General features: G+C 56.1%; 1 protein-coding gene across 3 annotated transcripts in view; it reads left to right on the top strand.

Annotated features, from left to right (window-relative positions):
* Nucleotides 1–508: 508 nt before the first annotated feature.
* The window catches only part of CYTH4 (cytohesin 4), a 30,189-nt gene continuing 16,402 nt past the window's right edge, over nt 509–14,295 (top strand). Inside the window, exons 1-3 of one of the 3 annotated variants that reach the window (XM_047786347.1) lie at nt 509–661; nt 10,418–10,500; nt 13,092–13,156. In XM_047786347.1, coding sequence (XP_047642303.1) covers nt 643–661; nt 10,418–10,500; nt 13,092–13,156 — 167 coding nt within the window. In that variant the 5' untranslated portion in view covers nt 509–642. The other 2 variants (XM_047786348.1, XM_047786349.1) reach the window with 2 other exon arrangements.

Below are 14,295 nucleotides of genomic sequence, written 5' to 3'. Positions count from 1 at the left end.
TTTGACTGAGCTTCCCAGCAACCTGGGGGAAAAGGGAAACTGAACATCTGGCCCGACCGATCACTAGACAGGCAAAAGCCAAGCATTTCATTGAGGGGAGGCAGAGCCTTTGCTAGCACTGGATTAATTTTTCCTTGATCAAGGGAGGGTTGATGAAAGAGAGCTTGTGGGGTGGGACCTAGGGGGCTCCGCTTGGACTGTTCAAGTGGAGTGACTCTTCAGCTGAAGGGCAGGGAGGTTGCTGAGTAAGTGCCCATGGTCCCGCTAGAGAAGGATCTGTGCTCTAAGAAGCATCTTCCTCGGGGTGTGTGTCTGCATGTTTCTCTCTGTCACACCATCTTTCTCTTTTTATCCCCCACCCCCCATGTCCTTCTGTCCCTCCCTCGTCCACCCCAACATGCAAAGTGTCCCCAGTACGCAGAACTGGTTTTAGGAAGTGCTGTTACGTCAAGAGCCTACGTACCAGAGCCCCAGAGCCCAGGCAGGACAGGACTTCCTCCCCAGGCAGGGGCTGGGCGGGGCTGGCGGACGGGAAGGGGCCTGCTCTAGCTGAGGTGACACATCCCTGCCTGAGCAGCCGAGCTGCAGCTGGGTCAGCAGGCCCCTGGAGCCCGGGCCGCCCTTCCCCGGGGGGGCTTCAGAATGGACTTGTGCCACCCAGGTAAGCGTCTGGGCCGACCTGTCTGGGCCTCAGTTTCCTGTTCTGTAGAATGGGGATAACGGTGCTGGCCTCACAGCAATCAGTGTGTGCATAGATATAAGCCAGATGGGACAGGCAGGAGCAGAAAACAGAGGTCTAGGCGCTCGGGCTGGGTGCCAAGCTGTGTTCCAGGGGCCGGGAGTCCAGCGAACGAAGCGGGGGCTCCCCTCACCCTCAGGAGCTTATTATGTTCTAGAGGGGAAGACAGACAGTGCGAGTGTGCGTGTGCTTGGTCGGGAGGTGACAAGCCGGATGAACAGCACGGTGAGATGAGGAAGATGGGACAGGTGGCCTAGAAGACCTCAGGAGGAGACACTGTTTGAGCCGAGGCTTGAAGGAGGGAGGAAAGGATCCGTGTGGGTTTCTGGGGAAAGAATATTCCAGACGAAGGAATAGCCAGTGCAAAGGTCCGGAGGTGGGACGCTAAAGATAGCTTGTGTCAAAGACGGTGACATCCATGCAGATGATAACTGTCCAGGTGGCACAAGCGCCCTGCAGCCCCAGTTTGGCCTCTGGTGGGGGACAGTGGCCTCTGGGGAGGCTGAGGACACCACTGATTGCCAGTGGAGGGGCCCAGGAATGAGCAGCCGGGGACCGTGGCCGGGCCCCTGCCCGGTCAGCAGGACCATGTGTCTGGAGGGAAGGAAAGGAGGCTGCAGAGTGGGTACAGGGGCGGACGGGACTCCGTTGTGTTTCCGTGAGGCAGAGAGAAGAGGGGCCAAGTCCTTCTCAGAATGTTCCAGCCTGGCCTGGAATTCCTGAGGACAAGGGCTGCCTGGAGCAGTTCGGTTCCCCAGGTCCAGATAATGTCAGCAGAACCCTACCTTCAAACAAAACCTCACACAGGAGTTCCCCCATTGTGGCTCAGCAGCAACAAACCTGACTAGTATCCGTGAGGACGTGGGTTCGACCCCTGCCCTGGCCTCACTCAGTGGGTTAAGGATCTGGCGTTGTCGTGAGCTGAGGTGCAGCTTGCAGGCGTGGCTTAGATCTGGTGTCACTACGGCTGTCGTGTGGACTGGCACCGGCAGCTCCGGTTCGACCCCTAGCCTGGCAACAAAAGAACCCTCACACAAGGCAGTCCGGCCCCGCCCACTGGGCCTCCCCTCACCCCAGGGCTTCAGGGGAACACAGCTAGAGAAGCACGCATTAGTTTCAACAACCCCCATGGACAGATGGAACAGAGGAGGCCAAGAGGGGGACACCGTCCTGCTGGGGCAGGATCCCTCCCCACCTCCTGGCTCCCCTCCCCACCCTTTCTCCCCAGACCCTGAGCTCCCCCTGTGGACTTTGGGAGGCAGGTGGCTCACAGACTGTAGGGGCTTGGTGAACACACCGCAGGTGGCAACTGGGGGACAAGAGGAGACCCAGGAGGAGCAGTGCCTGGCTCAAGGTCACACAGCTGACACAAGGGTGACAAGAGACTGTGAAGTGCCCCCCCCCCCAGCCAACACTGCCTGGCTGGCTACCACTCTTACTTGATTCTTTGGGGGGGGCGGTCTTCTTGTACCAAAGTCCTTAGGATAATTGTCCCCATAATGCAAATGAGGAAACGGCGGCTCACAGAGGTGAACTGGAGGAGAGGACGGACGGGCCCGAAGTCAGGTGGCCAATAAATAGCAGAATAGGGACAAGATCTAAGAGAAGACAGAGCCCCAGTTTAGCCTGGGTTGGGGGGTGTAGGGGCGGGGCATCTGAGGGAAGCCGCTGCTTCGGGTCAGGCTGGTCCTGGGAGGACAGAGGTTGAATGGAGTCACTGCAGTCAGTCTCTTGGGAGATGTGAGGGTTCCATTGATTGGTTCATCTATTCATTCATTCATTCATTCAAACTGGTGTGCCGGCCCTGAGTTTTGTGATGCTGGAGACAGCCATGGCCCAGCCCCGAGTTGAGCTGCTGGCCTGGGATGGGGGTGGGGGGAAGGGAGGGAGAGGAGGAGACAGATTCTGCAGGACGGGCACCCAGGGCCGATGTGCAAATGGGCAGAGACCTGCAGCTGGGAAGGAGCGACTCTTTCCACCCCAGGGCAGGGGCAGTTCAGGAAGACTTCCTAGAGGAAGTGGAGGGAGAGAGAGTGGGTCATTTCTCTGCTACCCAGACCCGGTCTTAATCAAAGCTCCTCCACAGTCAGGTGACTTCCCCTCTCCAAGCTCAGATTTGCCACCCCTGCGTGGGCACCCTCATCCCAGTCTCACCTGGGCAGCGGGGCAAGGATGAGGATCCGGGGACAGCCCGCCTTGGCTCTGATGCCCTGTGGCCATGGTGAGCCTCTTCCCGCTGTGGGTTTCAGTTTCCCCACTTGTACGATGGGCAGGATGGTGGTAAAAGTCCGCCCACCCCCAGCTCCAGCTGCGGATGTCTGGCACCCTGGAGCGGGGCCCCTCCCCCTGCATCTGCTGAAAAACCTGAGTGATCCAGGCAACAAAGCCCCAACGCGACCAAAGACAGCGGTGGGGCTGGTGCAGCAAGTCTGTGGGTTAAAAATAGAGGCGGGCTTCGCTGGGGGAGGAAACCACTTGATTCAGGCCAGGCGATTCGGGTGCCCGCAGGCCCTCAGCAGCGGGGGTGGGGTACGGCTCTGCCGGCCGCCTGCCCCCCACCCCAGAGCCCCTCAGACCCAAAGTCTGAGGAGCCACTGCTTTCAGGGCCCCAGGATTGCCCCCCCGCTCCAACTGCCCTGGAAAGGGGAAGCGGGGCCAGCTGTTCTGGAAGCGGGGCTGCAAGCAAATTTCTAAAAATATGATGGGAAAGAGGAAGGACGAAGGGGAAGTAGAGAGGAGTGGGGGAGATGGCCCGGGCGGCACCTGGGCACACGCAGCTGGGCTGGGCATGGGGCGCGAGGGGCAGCCTAGTCACGGCGTGGGTGGGGTCAGGGGTCCGAGGGCGGCCTTTGTGAGGTTCGGAAGGCAGAGCCCAGGGAGGTGTAAACAGAGCTGGTGGTGGTGGTCATTCCTCTCATGTTAATATCTTTGCGTTTTTATCATTATTAGCACTATTATTATTATCATCGTCATCATCATTATTATTAAAATCCATCTCCCTTGAGCTGCATCACTGCCTGAAACCCCATCACCGCCAGGCTTGGTGTCAGAAGTGACCCCTCTCGGGCTGTGTCCTTGTCATCCTCCCTGAACTGCAGCTCTGAACTGGGGAGAAATCCACCCTTTTAAATAAAGAGGTGAAGGGCCCGAAGGCTCCGATGCCACCAAGTGATGGGTGCCGCAGGCTCGGGGCGGTCAGCCCTGTTTCGGGGTTTCCGATGCCCTTGGCCAGCTGCCACCTGCCAGGGTCAGGACCCGACTGAAGGGGATGCTGGACTGAGAGGGTTCATGAATGTACCTGTCAAACCACAAAAGCAGCTGCCCGAAGAAAAAAAGGCAAATAATGTACCCCCACGTCATGCCACTGTGCCAGGAAAACTGTTTGCCCAGCTCTGGCATTGGTCTTGTTTGCCTTCTTGCCCCAAAAGAGAAAGGGCTCATTCTGCAGGCATTGTCTGCATCTGCCTTCATTCTCCACAGTGAGGAGCCGTGGCCAGCATTTCTGAGTCAGAATATCCAAGCTTGGTGTTTTTTTTTTTTTTTTTTTTAATGGCCACACCAGCAGCACCTGGAGGTTCCCAGGCTAGGAGTAAAATTGGAGCTGCAGCTGCCAGCCTACGCCCCAGCCACAGCAAGGCAGGATCCGAGCCACATCTGTGACCTACATCACAGCTCAAAGCAACGCCAGATCCTTAACCCCCTGCGGGAGGCAAGGGATCAAACCTGCATCCTTATGGTTCTTTACCGAGTCAGGTTCTTTACGCTGAGCCACAACGGAAACTCTCTAATCCAAGCTTAGTGTCTTGATGAGGTTTGATGATTTGCACTGAGTTATCTGGCTTGAGAAGATCAAGGCCAGGTTGTGGCCTCAGAGCTCCAGATGGGCCTGGGAGTGAATCACACCCCTGCAACCTCGTGGCTGTGTCCTCTTGGACAGTCTGGCCCCAGATGCCTCATCTGTAGAATGAGATTAGAAATAGCTTCCTCCTGAGCTGTGGTGGGAATCAAATGAGATGGTGGAGGGCCAGAGCCTGGAGCCCCCGGGGCCTGAGACAGAGCAGGTGCTCAACCCTCATGCGTTTCTTTAGCCAAGAGCTTGGCTGGTTCATCGAGCAAGTTCCCAGCTTTACTGCAGGGATGGGAGGGAGATGAGGGAGAGGGGGTGCCCAGAGGGGGGCCCCTGAGGGGAGAGGGAGGGAGCAAGTAAGAAGCACTAGGCAGGCAGGAGAAGGAAAGGCATTCCAGACCCAGGGAACAGCAGGTGCAAAGGGAGTGAGCGTATGGGAGCGAATGAGGGGTGGCCAGGAGGCCTGAGCCTGGGGCAGGGGCAGCGCAGTGTGGGATGAGGATGGGGCCCCAGCAGGACTGGTGGGTCCAGTAAGAGGTGGGCTCTTTATCCCCAGGACAATGGGAGGTCACGGGAGCTGGGATGGGAGGGGCAGAGTGGAGGCAGGGGCTCATCAGGACACCTTCAATCATCCAGAGAGAGGAGCCTGGGGTCTGGGGGACAGATGGTGGGGGCCTTGGAAAAAGAAAGAAGAGAGACAGGGCTTGGTGACATGAGGGCGACACAAGAAGACAGAAGGGTGAGAGAGAGGTGTGTGTCAAGGTGTCTGCTGGGGTTCTGGCTGGGGTATCTGGGGTGGGGGGGCATTCCCAGAGCTTGAGAACTTGGGAAGAAAGCCAGCTTGAGGGGAAATTCTAGACGTTCCATATTAGCGACAAATGAGATGGTGGTTGCGACACGGGGGCCACGCAAGGGTCTGAAGCTCGGGGAAGGGGCTGAAGCTGAAGGTATGTGTGTGAGTCCAGGCCAGCAAGGGGCGAGAGGGCTAATGAGACCAACTGGGGAGAGAGAAGTCAGCCGGGGACCCCGCCATGGGCACCCCCATCCCTCCCCCCGGGCCGTCCGCATTGGGGTTATCCACAGAAACACGGAACTCCCACCTGGCTTCTCTCCAACCAGCAGCTTGTCTGGAATCCACGTGGCCTCCACCAGCAGGGGTGCCCTCAGCCAGAAACAGACCTTCAGGACACCAGCCCCGGCCAACAGGAAAACAACAAAAAGCAAACAAACAAGACAAAAAAGTCTGATCTTTCAGCCCAAATTAGCTAGAGGTTTTGGGGTTTTTCCACCGTGGATCTAAGACTCCCCTGACTCCTGAAGGAGTTCTGGGTCCCAGCCTCCAGGGCCACCTCCTCCGCTGTGGCTCTGCTCCTGCCTCCATAAGGATATGGCCCCTCACACCTTCCATCCCTGTGTGTCCCCAGCAGCCTGCAGTATCTGCTTCTCCTGGGACAGGGGTTTAGATGTTGGCAGACTGGGGTTCTGATGCCAGCCCTGCCACTTCTTGTGACGTGGCGCCAATCGCTTTGCCTCTCTGAGCCTCAGGGTCTTAAACTGGAAAAGATCCACTTTGAAGAGTTGTGAGGATTAAACGACAAGGTTTACATGGAGCTGTTGGCAGGGAGCAGGTGTTTCGGAGCTTAGAGTTCACGAGACTCTCACTTTGTCTCCTGGTGCTAGTGCCACTTCCCCTCAGTGCCCGTGGAAAGCAGGATTTCTAGGCTTGCAGAGCTCAGAGTTGCAGGGACAGAAGGGAAAACAGGGCCCCACCCAAGCAGTGTGTCATCTCCCAGCTGCCATTTCAGCTGCACCTTCAGTAGGCTGCTCCGTTGCTCTGTCTGACCAACATCTTCTGGTGATGAAATACGAGGACCAGTGGGTCCTCTGGCTCCTCCCACGCCTCCTTTACTATAAAGTGGATCCTCTGGTCTCATGCAACGTTTGCAGGGTTTTGAGTCAGCAGATCAACCCTTGAATAGTGGTGCTGGCTGAGGCTCTGTGGGCAGGAAAGGACGCCGCGTATCCAGAACAAGGGAGCCCGTGTAATTGATTTGCCATCAGGTTGCTGGTTGGCCTTTTGGAAACCCTCGGTCTCTGTGGCTGGCGGGCTTGATATTCAGCAGTTGGCAGCAGCCTGGGGAGCCTGGGTGAGTGGGTCCATGCCTCTCCTCTGCTTCATTCAGATATCGTCGGACCAGCACAGAGACAGACTGATGTCAGCTGGCTGAGTCTTGCTGCCTGTCTGGAGGTTTAGTGCCCCTCCTATAGTGGCTGCTTCCTGAGGGACATTCATGTGCTTTGCAAAAATCTTCACACCCTGTGCCCGCTCCCAGAGGGCCACCCACCCATCTCTCCCCCGGACCTCTCCTTTCCCCACCTTTCTTCTCTCCTTCTTCCTGACCAAGAAGCCAGGCCATCTTCCACTGCCCAGGAGCGCATATAGATTTTTATTTCACTTCACTTTCCCCATGAAATAGATGACCAGGTGCCCTGCCCAAAGCTCTGCCTACTGGGAGGCGGGGCTTCTCACCACTTTCTGGAAACTTTGAGCAGGGCTGTAGTTCAGTAGCTGTCTAGTTCTGCTTGTACCCAAACACTGAACCACCATCAAGAACCAAGTTCAGGCATTTTCCTCCTTTGTCAGAAGGACCCATGGGATCCATAATCCGTGCAGTCAGAGTGTGACCTGGGGGGAACTGGCGATAACAGTGGGTGACATGGGGGTCTGAGCCACCTGTCCCTGGGGCTTACTGGAGCCCTCTGTCTCTGCTCACTGGGTGACCTATTTACAAAGGTGAAGTGGGTTGAACCAGTTACAAAGGATGGCTGTTGGGCTTGACTGTGGGACTTGGTGGGTCAGAGAGACCCGGCTTGGCTGCCTGACCAAGGCGCTCATGACCACATACACTGGCCACAGTGATGCAGGAGCCTTCCTTCTGGGGGCCTGGCCTCTCCGTCAATAGGGCCTGGTTTGGAGTTTCTGCTGTGACACAATGGGATTGGCTGCATCTCGGGAACACTGGGACGCAGGTTCGATCTCCGGCCCTGCACAGTGGGTTAAGGATGCAGCATCGCTACAGATGCAGCTTGGGTGCAACTGTACTCAGATCTGATGCCTGGCCCAAGAACTCTATATGCCATGGGGAAACAAAAAAAAGGAAAAAAAATGGAATTTCTGTTGTGGCTCAGTGGTAACGAACCCAACTAGTACCCATGAGGATGCAGGTTCCATCCTTGGCCTCACTCAGTGGGTTGGGGATCTGGCGTTGCCTTGAGCTGTGGTGTAGCTCGCAGACTCAGCCTGGATCCCAAGTTGCTGTGGCTGTGGTGTAGGCTGACAAGTGTAGCTCCAAATCGACCCCTAGCCTGGGAAACACCATATGCCGCCGGTACAGCCCTAAAAAGCAAAAAAAAAAAAAAAAAAAAAAAAAAGGAATTGAAAAAGTTAGGGCCTAAATCTAAAAACTGACTCAGGCCCAGAAACCAGGCAAGGGGCCTGGGCTTTTTCTGCAGTGACTGCCCTCGGGCCGGGATATTTCCTTGGGTGAAGCAACCCTATATTTGGACTGAGGTCAAGTTCATGCGGAAGGACTCAGCTGTGAGACTTTAGGAGACTGCATACACTTACCCCAGCAGCTGAGGGAGTGGGTGCCTTGGTCCTGAGGGGAAGAACTGGCTGCCACAACATGGCATCCATCAGACATGGGTTGAACCCTTACCGTATGTTAGATATTTGCTGAGCATTGAGCAAAATTCAGCTTTTTTAATCCTGACAATTACTATCTAGGTTATGATTCACATTTCAGAGACAAGGACACTGCATTAGTCGAGTTTCAGGCATGGCTGCTGTAACAAAGAGACTTAGAATAACACTGACTGAGGAGTTCCCATTGTGGCTCAGTGAGTTAAGAACCCAACAAGTATCCGTGAGGACTCAGGTTCGATCCCTGGCCTCGCTCAGTGGGTTAAGGATCCAGCGTTGCCATGCACTGTGGTGTAGGTCACAGATGTGGCTCGATTCCTGAGTCTCTGTGGCTGTGGTGTAGGCTGGCAGCTGCAGCTCTGATTTGACCCCTAGCCTGGGAACTTCCATGTACTGCAGGTGGGGCCCTAAAAACACAAAACAGAGAGAAAGAAAAACGTTCAAGAAACGTGACCGGGCACTTCCCAAAGCTAGGATTTGAGAGTTGAAGGGATTTGGGTGCACACAAAGGAAAAGGGGTGCCAAGGTGGCGGAGGTAAGGAGGCAACGGTGGGGAAGTAAGACTGGGGTTAGACCACTGGGGGCAGTGAGGAGTGGGCAGACTGGGTGCCAGGCTCTTGAGGATGCTGGAGAGTCTGGAGAGGCTGGGGAGACTCAAGACCAGGATGAAAACTTTTCACTCTAAGCAATAAGGATTCCGTGGGGATTTTATTTTTACTTTTTGCTTTTTAGGGCCATGCCTGAAGCATATGGAATTTCCCAGGCTAGGGTGTGAATTAGAGCTGCAGCTGCTGGCTTACACCACAGCCACAGCAACGTGGGATCCGAGCTGTGTCTGCGACCTACACCACAGCTCACGGCAACGTCAGATCCTTAACCCACTGAGCGAGGCCAGGAATCGAACCCACATCCTCATGGATACTAGTCGGATTCATTACCACTGAGCCACCAAGGGAATTCCCTTTTTTGTGTGCGTATGTGGAGATTTTTTTTTTTTTTTTTTGTCTTTTTGCCTTTTCTAGGGCCGCTCCCGCGGCATATGGAGGTTCCCAGGCTAGGGGTCGAATTGCAGCTGTAGCCACCGGCCTACACCACAGCCACAGCAACACGGGATCCGAGCCGCATCTGCAACCTACACCACAGCTCATGGCAATGCCAGATCCTTAACCCACTGAGCAAGGCCAGGGATCGAACCTGCAACCTCATGGTTCCTAGTCAGATTCGTTAACCACTGCGCCACGACGGGAACTCTGTATGTGGAGATTTTAACCGGGAGGGTGTTAAGGATGGGGCGGGAAGCGCAATGGGGTTTAGAGAAAGGTCAGCTGACTCCTGTGTCACCTTTAATTCCAGGCGATGAGGAAAGAACTCAGGCCCTGTAGCCATCCCAACCCAAGTCCCCCCCTGGCTCCACGATGTATCCCTTTGAGACCTGGACCAGGTCACCTCACCTTTCTGAGCCTCAGTATCTGGGGCAGGAACTGAAATGTACCCCCCTTCCCAAATCCAGTTTTCTCATCTTACGTAGTAAGGATATCAGGACCACTTACTAAAGGCTCATTATCCAGCCTCCCTTGAAGGTAGCTGTGGTCACGTGACTACATCTGGCCAATGGGATGTGAGGTGAAGCGATACGTCACTTCCCGGTTGGGCAAATAAATGAATAAATGACAGATGCATGATCCAGGGAAGAATTAAAGTTCCAGCAAAGGATGAATGGCTTCAGCTAGTATTGTACTGAGGACTTGCGCTGTGTCAGGCTCTCTCTGGGTGCTGAGGATGCAGCAGTGAGCGAAATTGTTGAAGTGCCTGTTCCCTCGTGGGGAATAAGCATAACACACAAGATGCAGGTAAACAGGATGGCTTAGAGAGTCTGTACCCAGAAGGGCAGAAGAAACATAAAGCTGGTAGGAGGGGGGAGGAGGGACTGCTTTGGACAGGGCAATCAGGGAGGGCTTCTTGGAGGAGATGACATCTGAGCAGAGGCTTGAATGAAGAGAGCGAGCAAGTCCTGGGTTTCTGGAGGGAAGAGGGCCCTGGGGAAATGAAAGCTCCAGAGAAGCTGGAGCTTAATGATGGAGGGGAGGGTGGGGAATGAACCCGGAACCACTGGTTTTTCTTTCTCCAGACCCAGGGGAGCTGAGCAGCGGGGAGACAGAGGAGCTGCAGCGGATCAAATGGCACCGGAAGCAGCTTCTGGAGGACATCCAGGTGTGTTCACCCTCACATTCACAAATACTCACGCTCTTTTTTTTTGCTTTTTAGGGCCGTACTCGTGGCTTATGGAGGTTCCCAGGTTAGGGATCGAATCTGAGCTACAGCTGCCGGCCTACACCACAGCCACAGCCACACTGGATCTTTAACCCAGTGAGTGAGGCCAAGGATCGAACCCGCCCTTTGTGGTTCCTAGTCGGATTTGTTTCTGCTGCATCATAACAGGAACTTCCAAATACTCATGTTCTTGTCCACACACAAGTTCATGCTGACACACCCTCAAACCACACCCACCCATGCGCAGACACTCAGACGTGCTCACATACCACCCTGCTCATTCCCGACCCATCCTAGCCTGGGAGTAGGGCCCGATTCTAGCCCTGATGCAGCCTCGGCCCCTGCCCCCCAGGAGTGGGGAGAACAGAATTCTCAGGGGACTCTCCACTCCTGGGCTCAACTGCCAGGGCCCAGAGAGAGCCAGGAGAGTGGGGGAGAGAAAGAAAGCAGCCAGCTAAGCACCTACTGTGTGCCGATCCCTGCCTGTGTGGCCTCAACCTGGTCTCATCCCCACCCTGGCTTTCCGCTTCATCCCCCTAAAAATGTAGACCATTTATGGAGTTCCCTGGTGGCCTAGTGGTTAACAACCCAGCATGGCCTCTGCTGTGGCTCAGGTCACTGTTGTGGCTTGGGTTCGATCCCTGGCCTGGAGAACTTCTGCCTGCAGTGGGTGTAGCCAAAAAAATGTAGACTGTTTGGTCAAGATCACACTAATAGGACTTCCCACTGCGACTCCCAGTGGTTTAAGAACCCCACTAGGTCCCACATGCGGATGTGGGTTCAATCCCTGGCCCCACTCAGCGGGTTAAGGATCCAGAGATGTGGCATAGGTCATAGACACGGCTGGGATGGCAAGTTGCTGTGGCTGTGGTATAGGCCACAGCTACGGCTCCAATTGGACCCCTAGCCCAAGAACTTCCATGTTGTGCAGGTGCGGCCCTAAAAAGAAAAAGAAACAAGAAACGAGATCACACCCGTATCTACCAAGTCTTTCCAGTTCACCAGTGTCTCAGACGTTAGCTCATCAGATTCTCAGCAACCTTCTGAGCTAGACCCTGCTTCTGTTCCCAGAATATGCTGTGCTCGGCCCTGCCCCCGGGCCTTTGCACTCACGGTTCCCTTGGCCTGGGACTCTCCTCACGACTCCTCCTTTTCCTAGTTCATCCTTGGCTTCAACGCCTCTTCCCCTAGAGACTGCTCTGACCACCCCGAATGTAGATGCTGGGACCCCACCCCAACCCCATCCCCGCCCCAAGACAGGTGCACCTGAGACTCCAGGGGAAGATGAGGGCACAAGAGCATTCACTCAGCAAAGCACCTAGCACGTTCTATTACTCTGACCATCTTCTGCAAGGTCATTTCATTTGCCCCGTGACTGCCACCATCGCAGCCCCACTGGACCTTGAGCCCCACATGAGGAAAGCCTGGTGCTTCCTGTCCCTGTGGCCCCAGCCCACTCGTCAGAGCATAGTAGGTGCTCAATTAATACCCAGGAGGGAAGCCTCATTTCATTTGTGGGGCAGCTGCTCAGGGACTCGGCCAAGGTCACATGGTCAGGAGCTGACTGGGCCCAGAGGCTCCAGGGTCCCAGGATAAGCCAGGGTTACCCTCATTCCAGAGATCCTGGGAGGTGAGGGAGGGCTGGGTGCCTTTGGAGGCTCTTGTTGGGTGTTCATGCACCACCCCCCACAGCAGGGGATTGCTAAGCGAGCTGTGCCTCCCTCCCCGTCTGCCCAGTGGCAGTGGTTGGCAGAGCTGGGAGTTGTACCCCACCACTGGGCGCCTTCTTCAGAGTCAAGATGAAAAGGACCAGGAGTGGCAGGGGGGCATCAGCGAAAAGACAGGCTTGGAATCAGATGTGGGACACGTCACTTCACTTCTCTGCGCCTCAGTGTCCTCTTCTGTAAATTCCACAGAAAGGGCAGAAATCCCTCGAGGAGAGGGCCTGTGCGGTCTCGTACCTTGGTTGCACCTGCTGGACCGGGCTCATGCTGGCTGCTGAGTCTAGGGCGGGGGCAGAGTAAACGGATGAAGGGAGGGAAACCAGAGGAGTTGGGGCCTCATCAGAGGGCGGGAATTTGTACCTCTGGCCTGGAGAGGCAGTAGGGAGCCATGGATGGCCTTTGAGCAGAAGCAGCACGGGCACCAAGCTGCGCTTCAGAAAGATGGCAGCCGGGTGGAGGAGGGCTTGTTGGGGACGTTTCGCTCAAGGGCAGGACAATTTTCAGGGCTGGAAATAGAGCGGGGTGAAGGGTGGGGACCAGGCGCTCCCTCACACCAGGACAGGAGCCCCTGGAGAATTAGGTACAAGCAGAAGCGGTAAGTTTGGCTAGGGATTTTGAGGCTGTAAGAGACATCTGGGCGAGGGGTCTGAGGAGCTGGGTCCCTTGTTGGCAGCTCAAGACAGAGAGGACTGACTCGTGCCCAGGGGTGGGAGTGGTTGTGTGGGGGGGTGGGGAGGGTCGCGAAGCCCTTTCTGTCCCCGCCTCCACCCCCTGACTCTCCCTCCCTGTCCCCCTGCCACCCCTCAGAAGCTGAAGGAGGAGATTGCAGATGTGTTTGCCCAGATCGACTGCTTTGAGACAGCGGAGGAGAGGTGAGGGGCCCGGCAGGCGACACTGGGAAGCTGCCACGGAGGCTTCCCGAGGATGTCACATGCCATGAGTGAGCGTGAAGGAGCAGGGGCCCCCCCCGGGGCCTGGGCCCTGGTGAAATCAGGGATCCTACCCCCAGAAGAGAGACATCGGGAGGGGGGGGCAAGACAGGAATCAGGGGGCCCTGATGCTCTGTCCCAGCAAGGTCTTGTCCTTGCTTCCGGAGACCGGCCCCCCGCCACCTCCTTGAATGGCAACCCCCATCCTCCCTCCATCTCCACCCCAAGTCTCTCCCAACCCACCCTGGCCCAGCTCCTGACCAGCCACTGGCCAGGAGCATCTTGGGATGCGCCAGGGAGAAGGAAACTCAGGCCCAAGGAGGCGTCCCTTGGAGGAAGCCAAGGACCTTATGGGGGCAGGAGCCTGGCCTATGGCAAGGCCAAGGCTGGTCCACCTCGCCCCACTTATCAGATGTCATCTACCCCTCCCCCTCTATGGGAAAACCGCCCTGGCTCTGGGACCTGGGGATGGCCCCCTTCCCCCTCTGGGTCTCAGTGTCCCCAATTGTGCAATGACAAGTTTGGTCCCTGGGAGTTCCTGTCGTGGCTTAGCAGTAACGAACCTGACTAGTTTCCATGAGGACGCGGGCTCAATCCCTGGCCTTGCTCAGTGGGTTAAGGATGCAGTGCTACTGTGAGCTACGCTGTAGGTCACAGACGTGGCTCGGATCTGGCTTTGCTGTGGCTGGGGTGTAAGCTGGCAGCTATAACTCTGATTTGACCCCTAGCCGGGGAACCTCCATATGCTGCAGGTGTGGCCCTAAAAAGACCAAAAAAAAAAAAAAAGTATAAGTTTGGTCCCTATCATCCCCTAGGGCCCCAGGACACTGACTCCTACATAAGGTGTCCCAGGAGACCCCCACCCTACCGCTGCCACCCCTTAGTCCTCTCATGGCTCTGGTCTCCACCTTGCTAACTCAAGAACACACACACACACACACACGCACGCACACACACACGCGTAGATGCCTGGCCCTCGTGTCTTCAGCTTCCCCTGCTCCCACCCAGTGATAAAAACAACGTAACATTTACACGGCACCCACCACCAGCTATTTTCTGTGCTTACACCGCTCAACGATGTT

Source organism: Phacochoerus africanus, chromosome 7, assembly GCF_016906955.1.
Source record: "Phacochoerus africanus isolate WHEZ1 chromosome 7, ROS_Pafr_v1, whole genome shotgun sequence".
Taxonomy (NCBI): Eukaryota; Metazoa; Chordata; class Mammalia; order Artiodactyla; family Suidae; genus Phacochoerus; species Phacochoerus africanus.
This window is presented reverse-complemented; position numbering and strand designations above follow the sequence as displayed.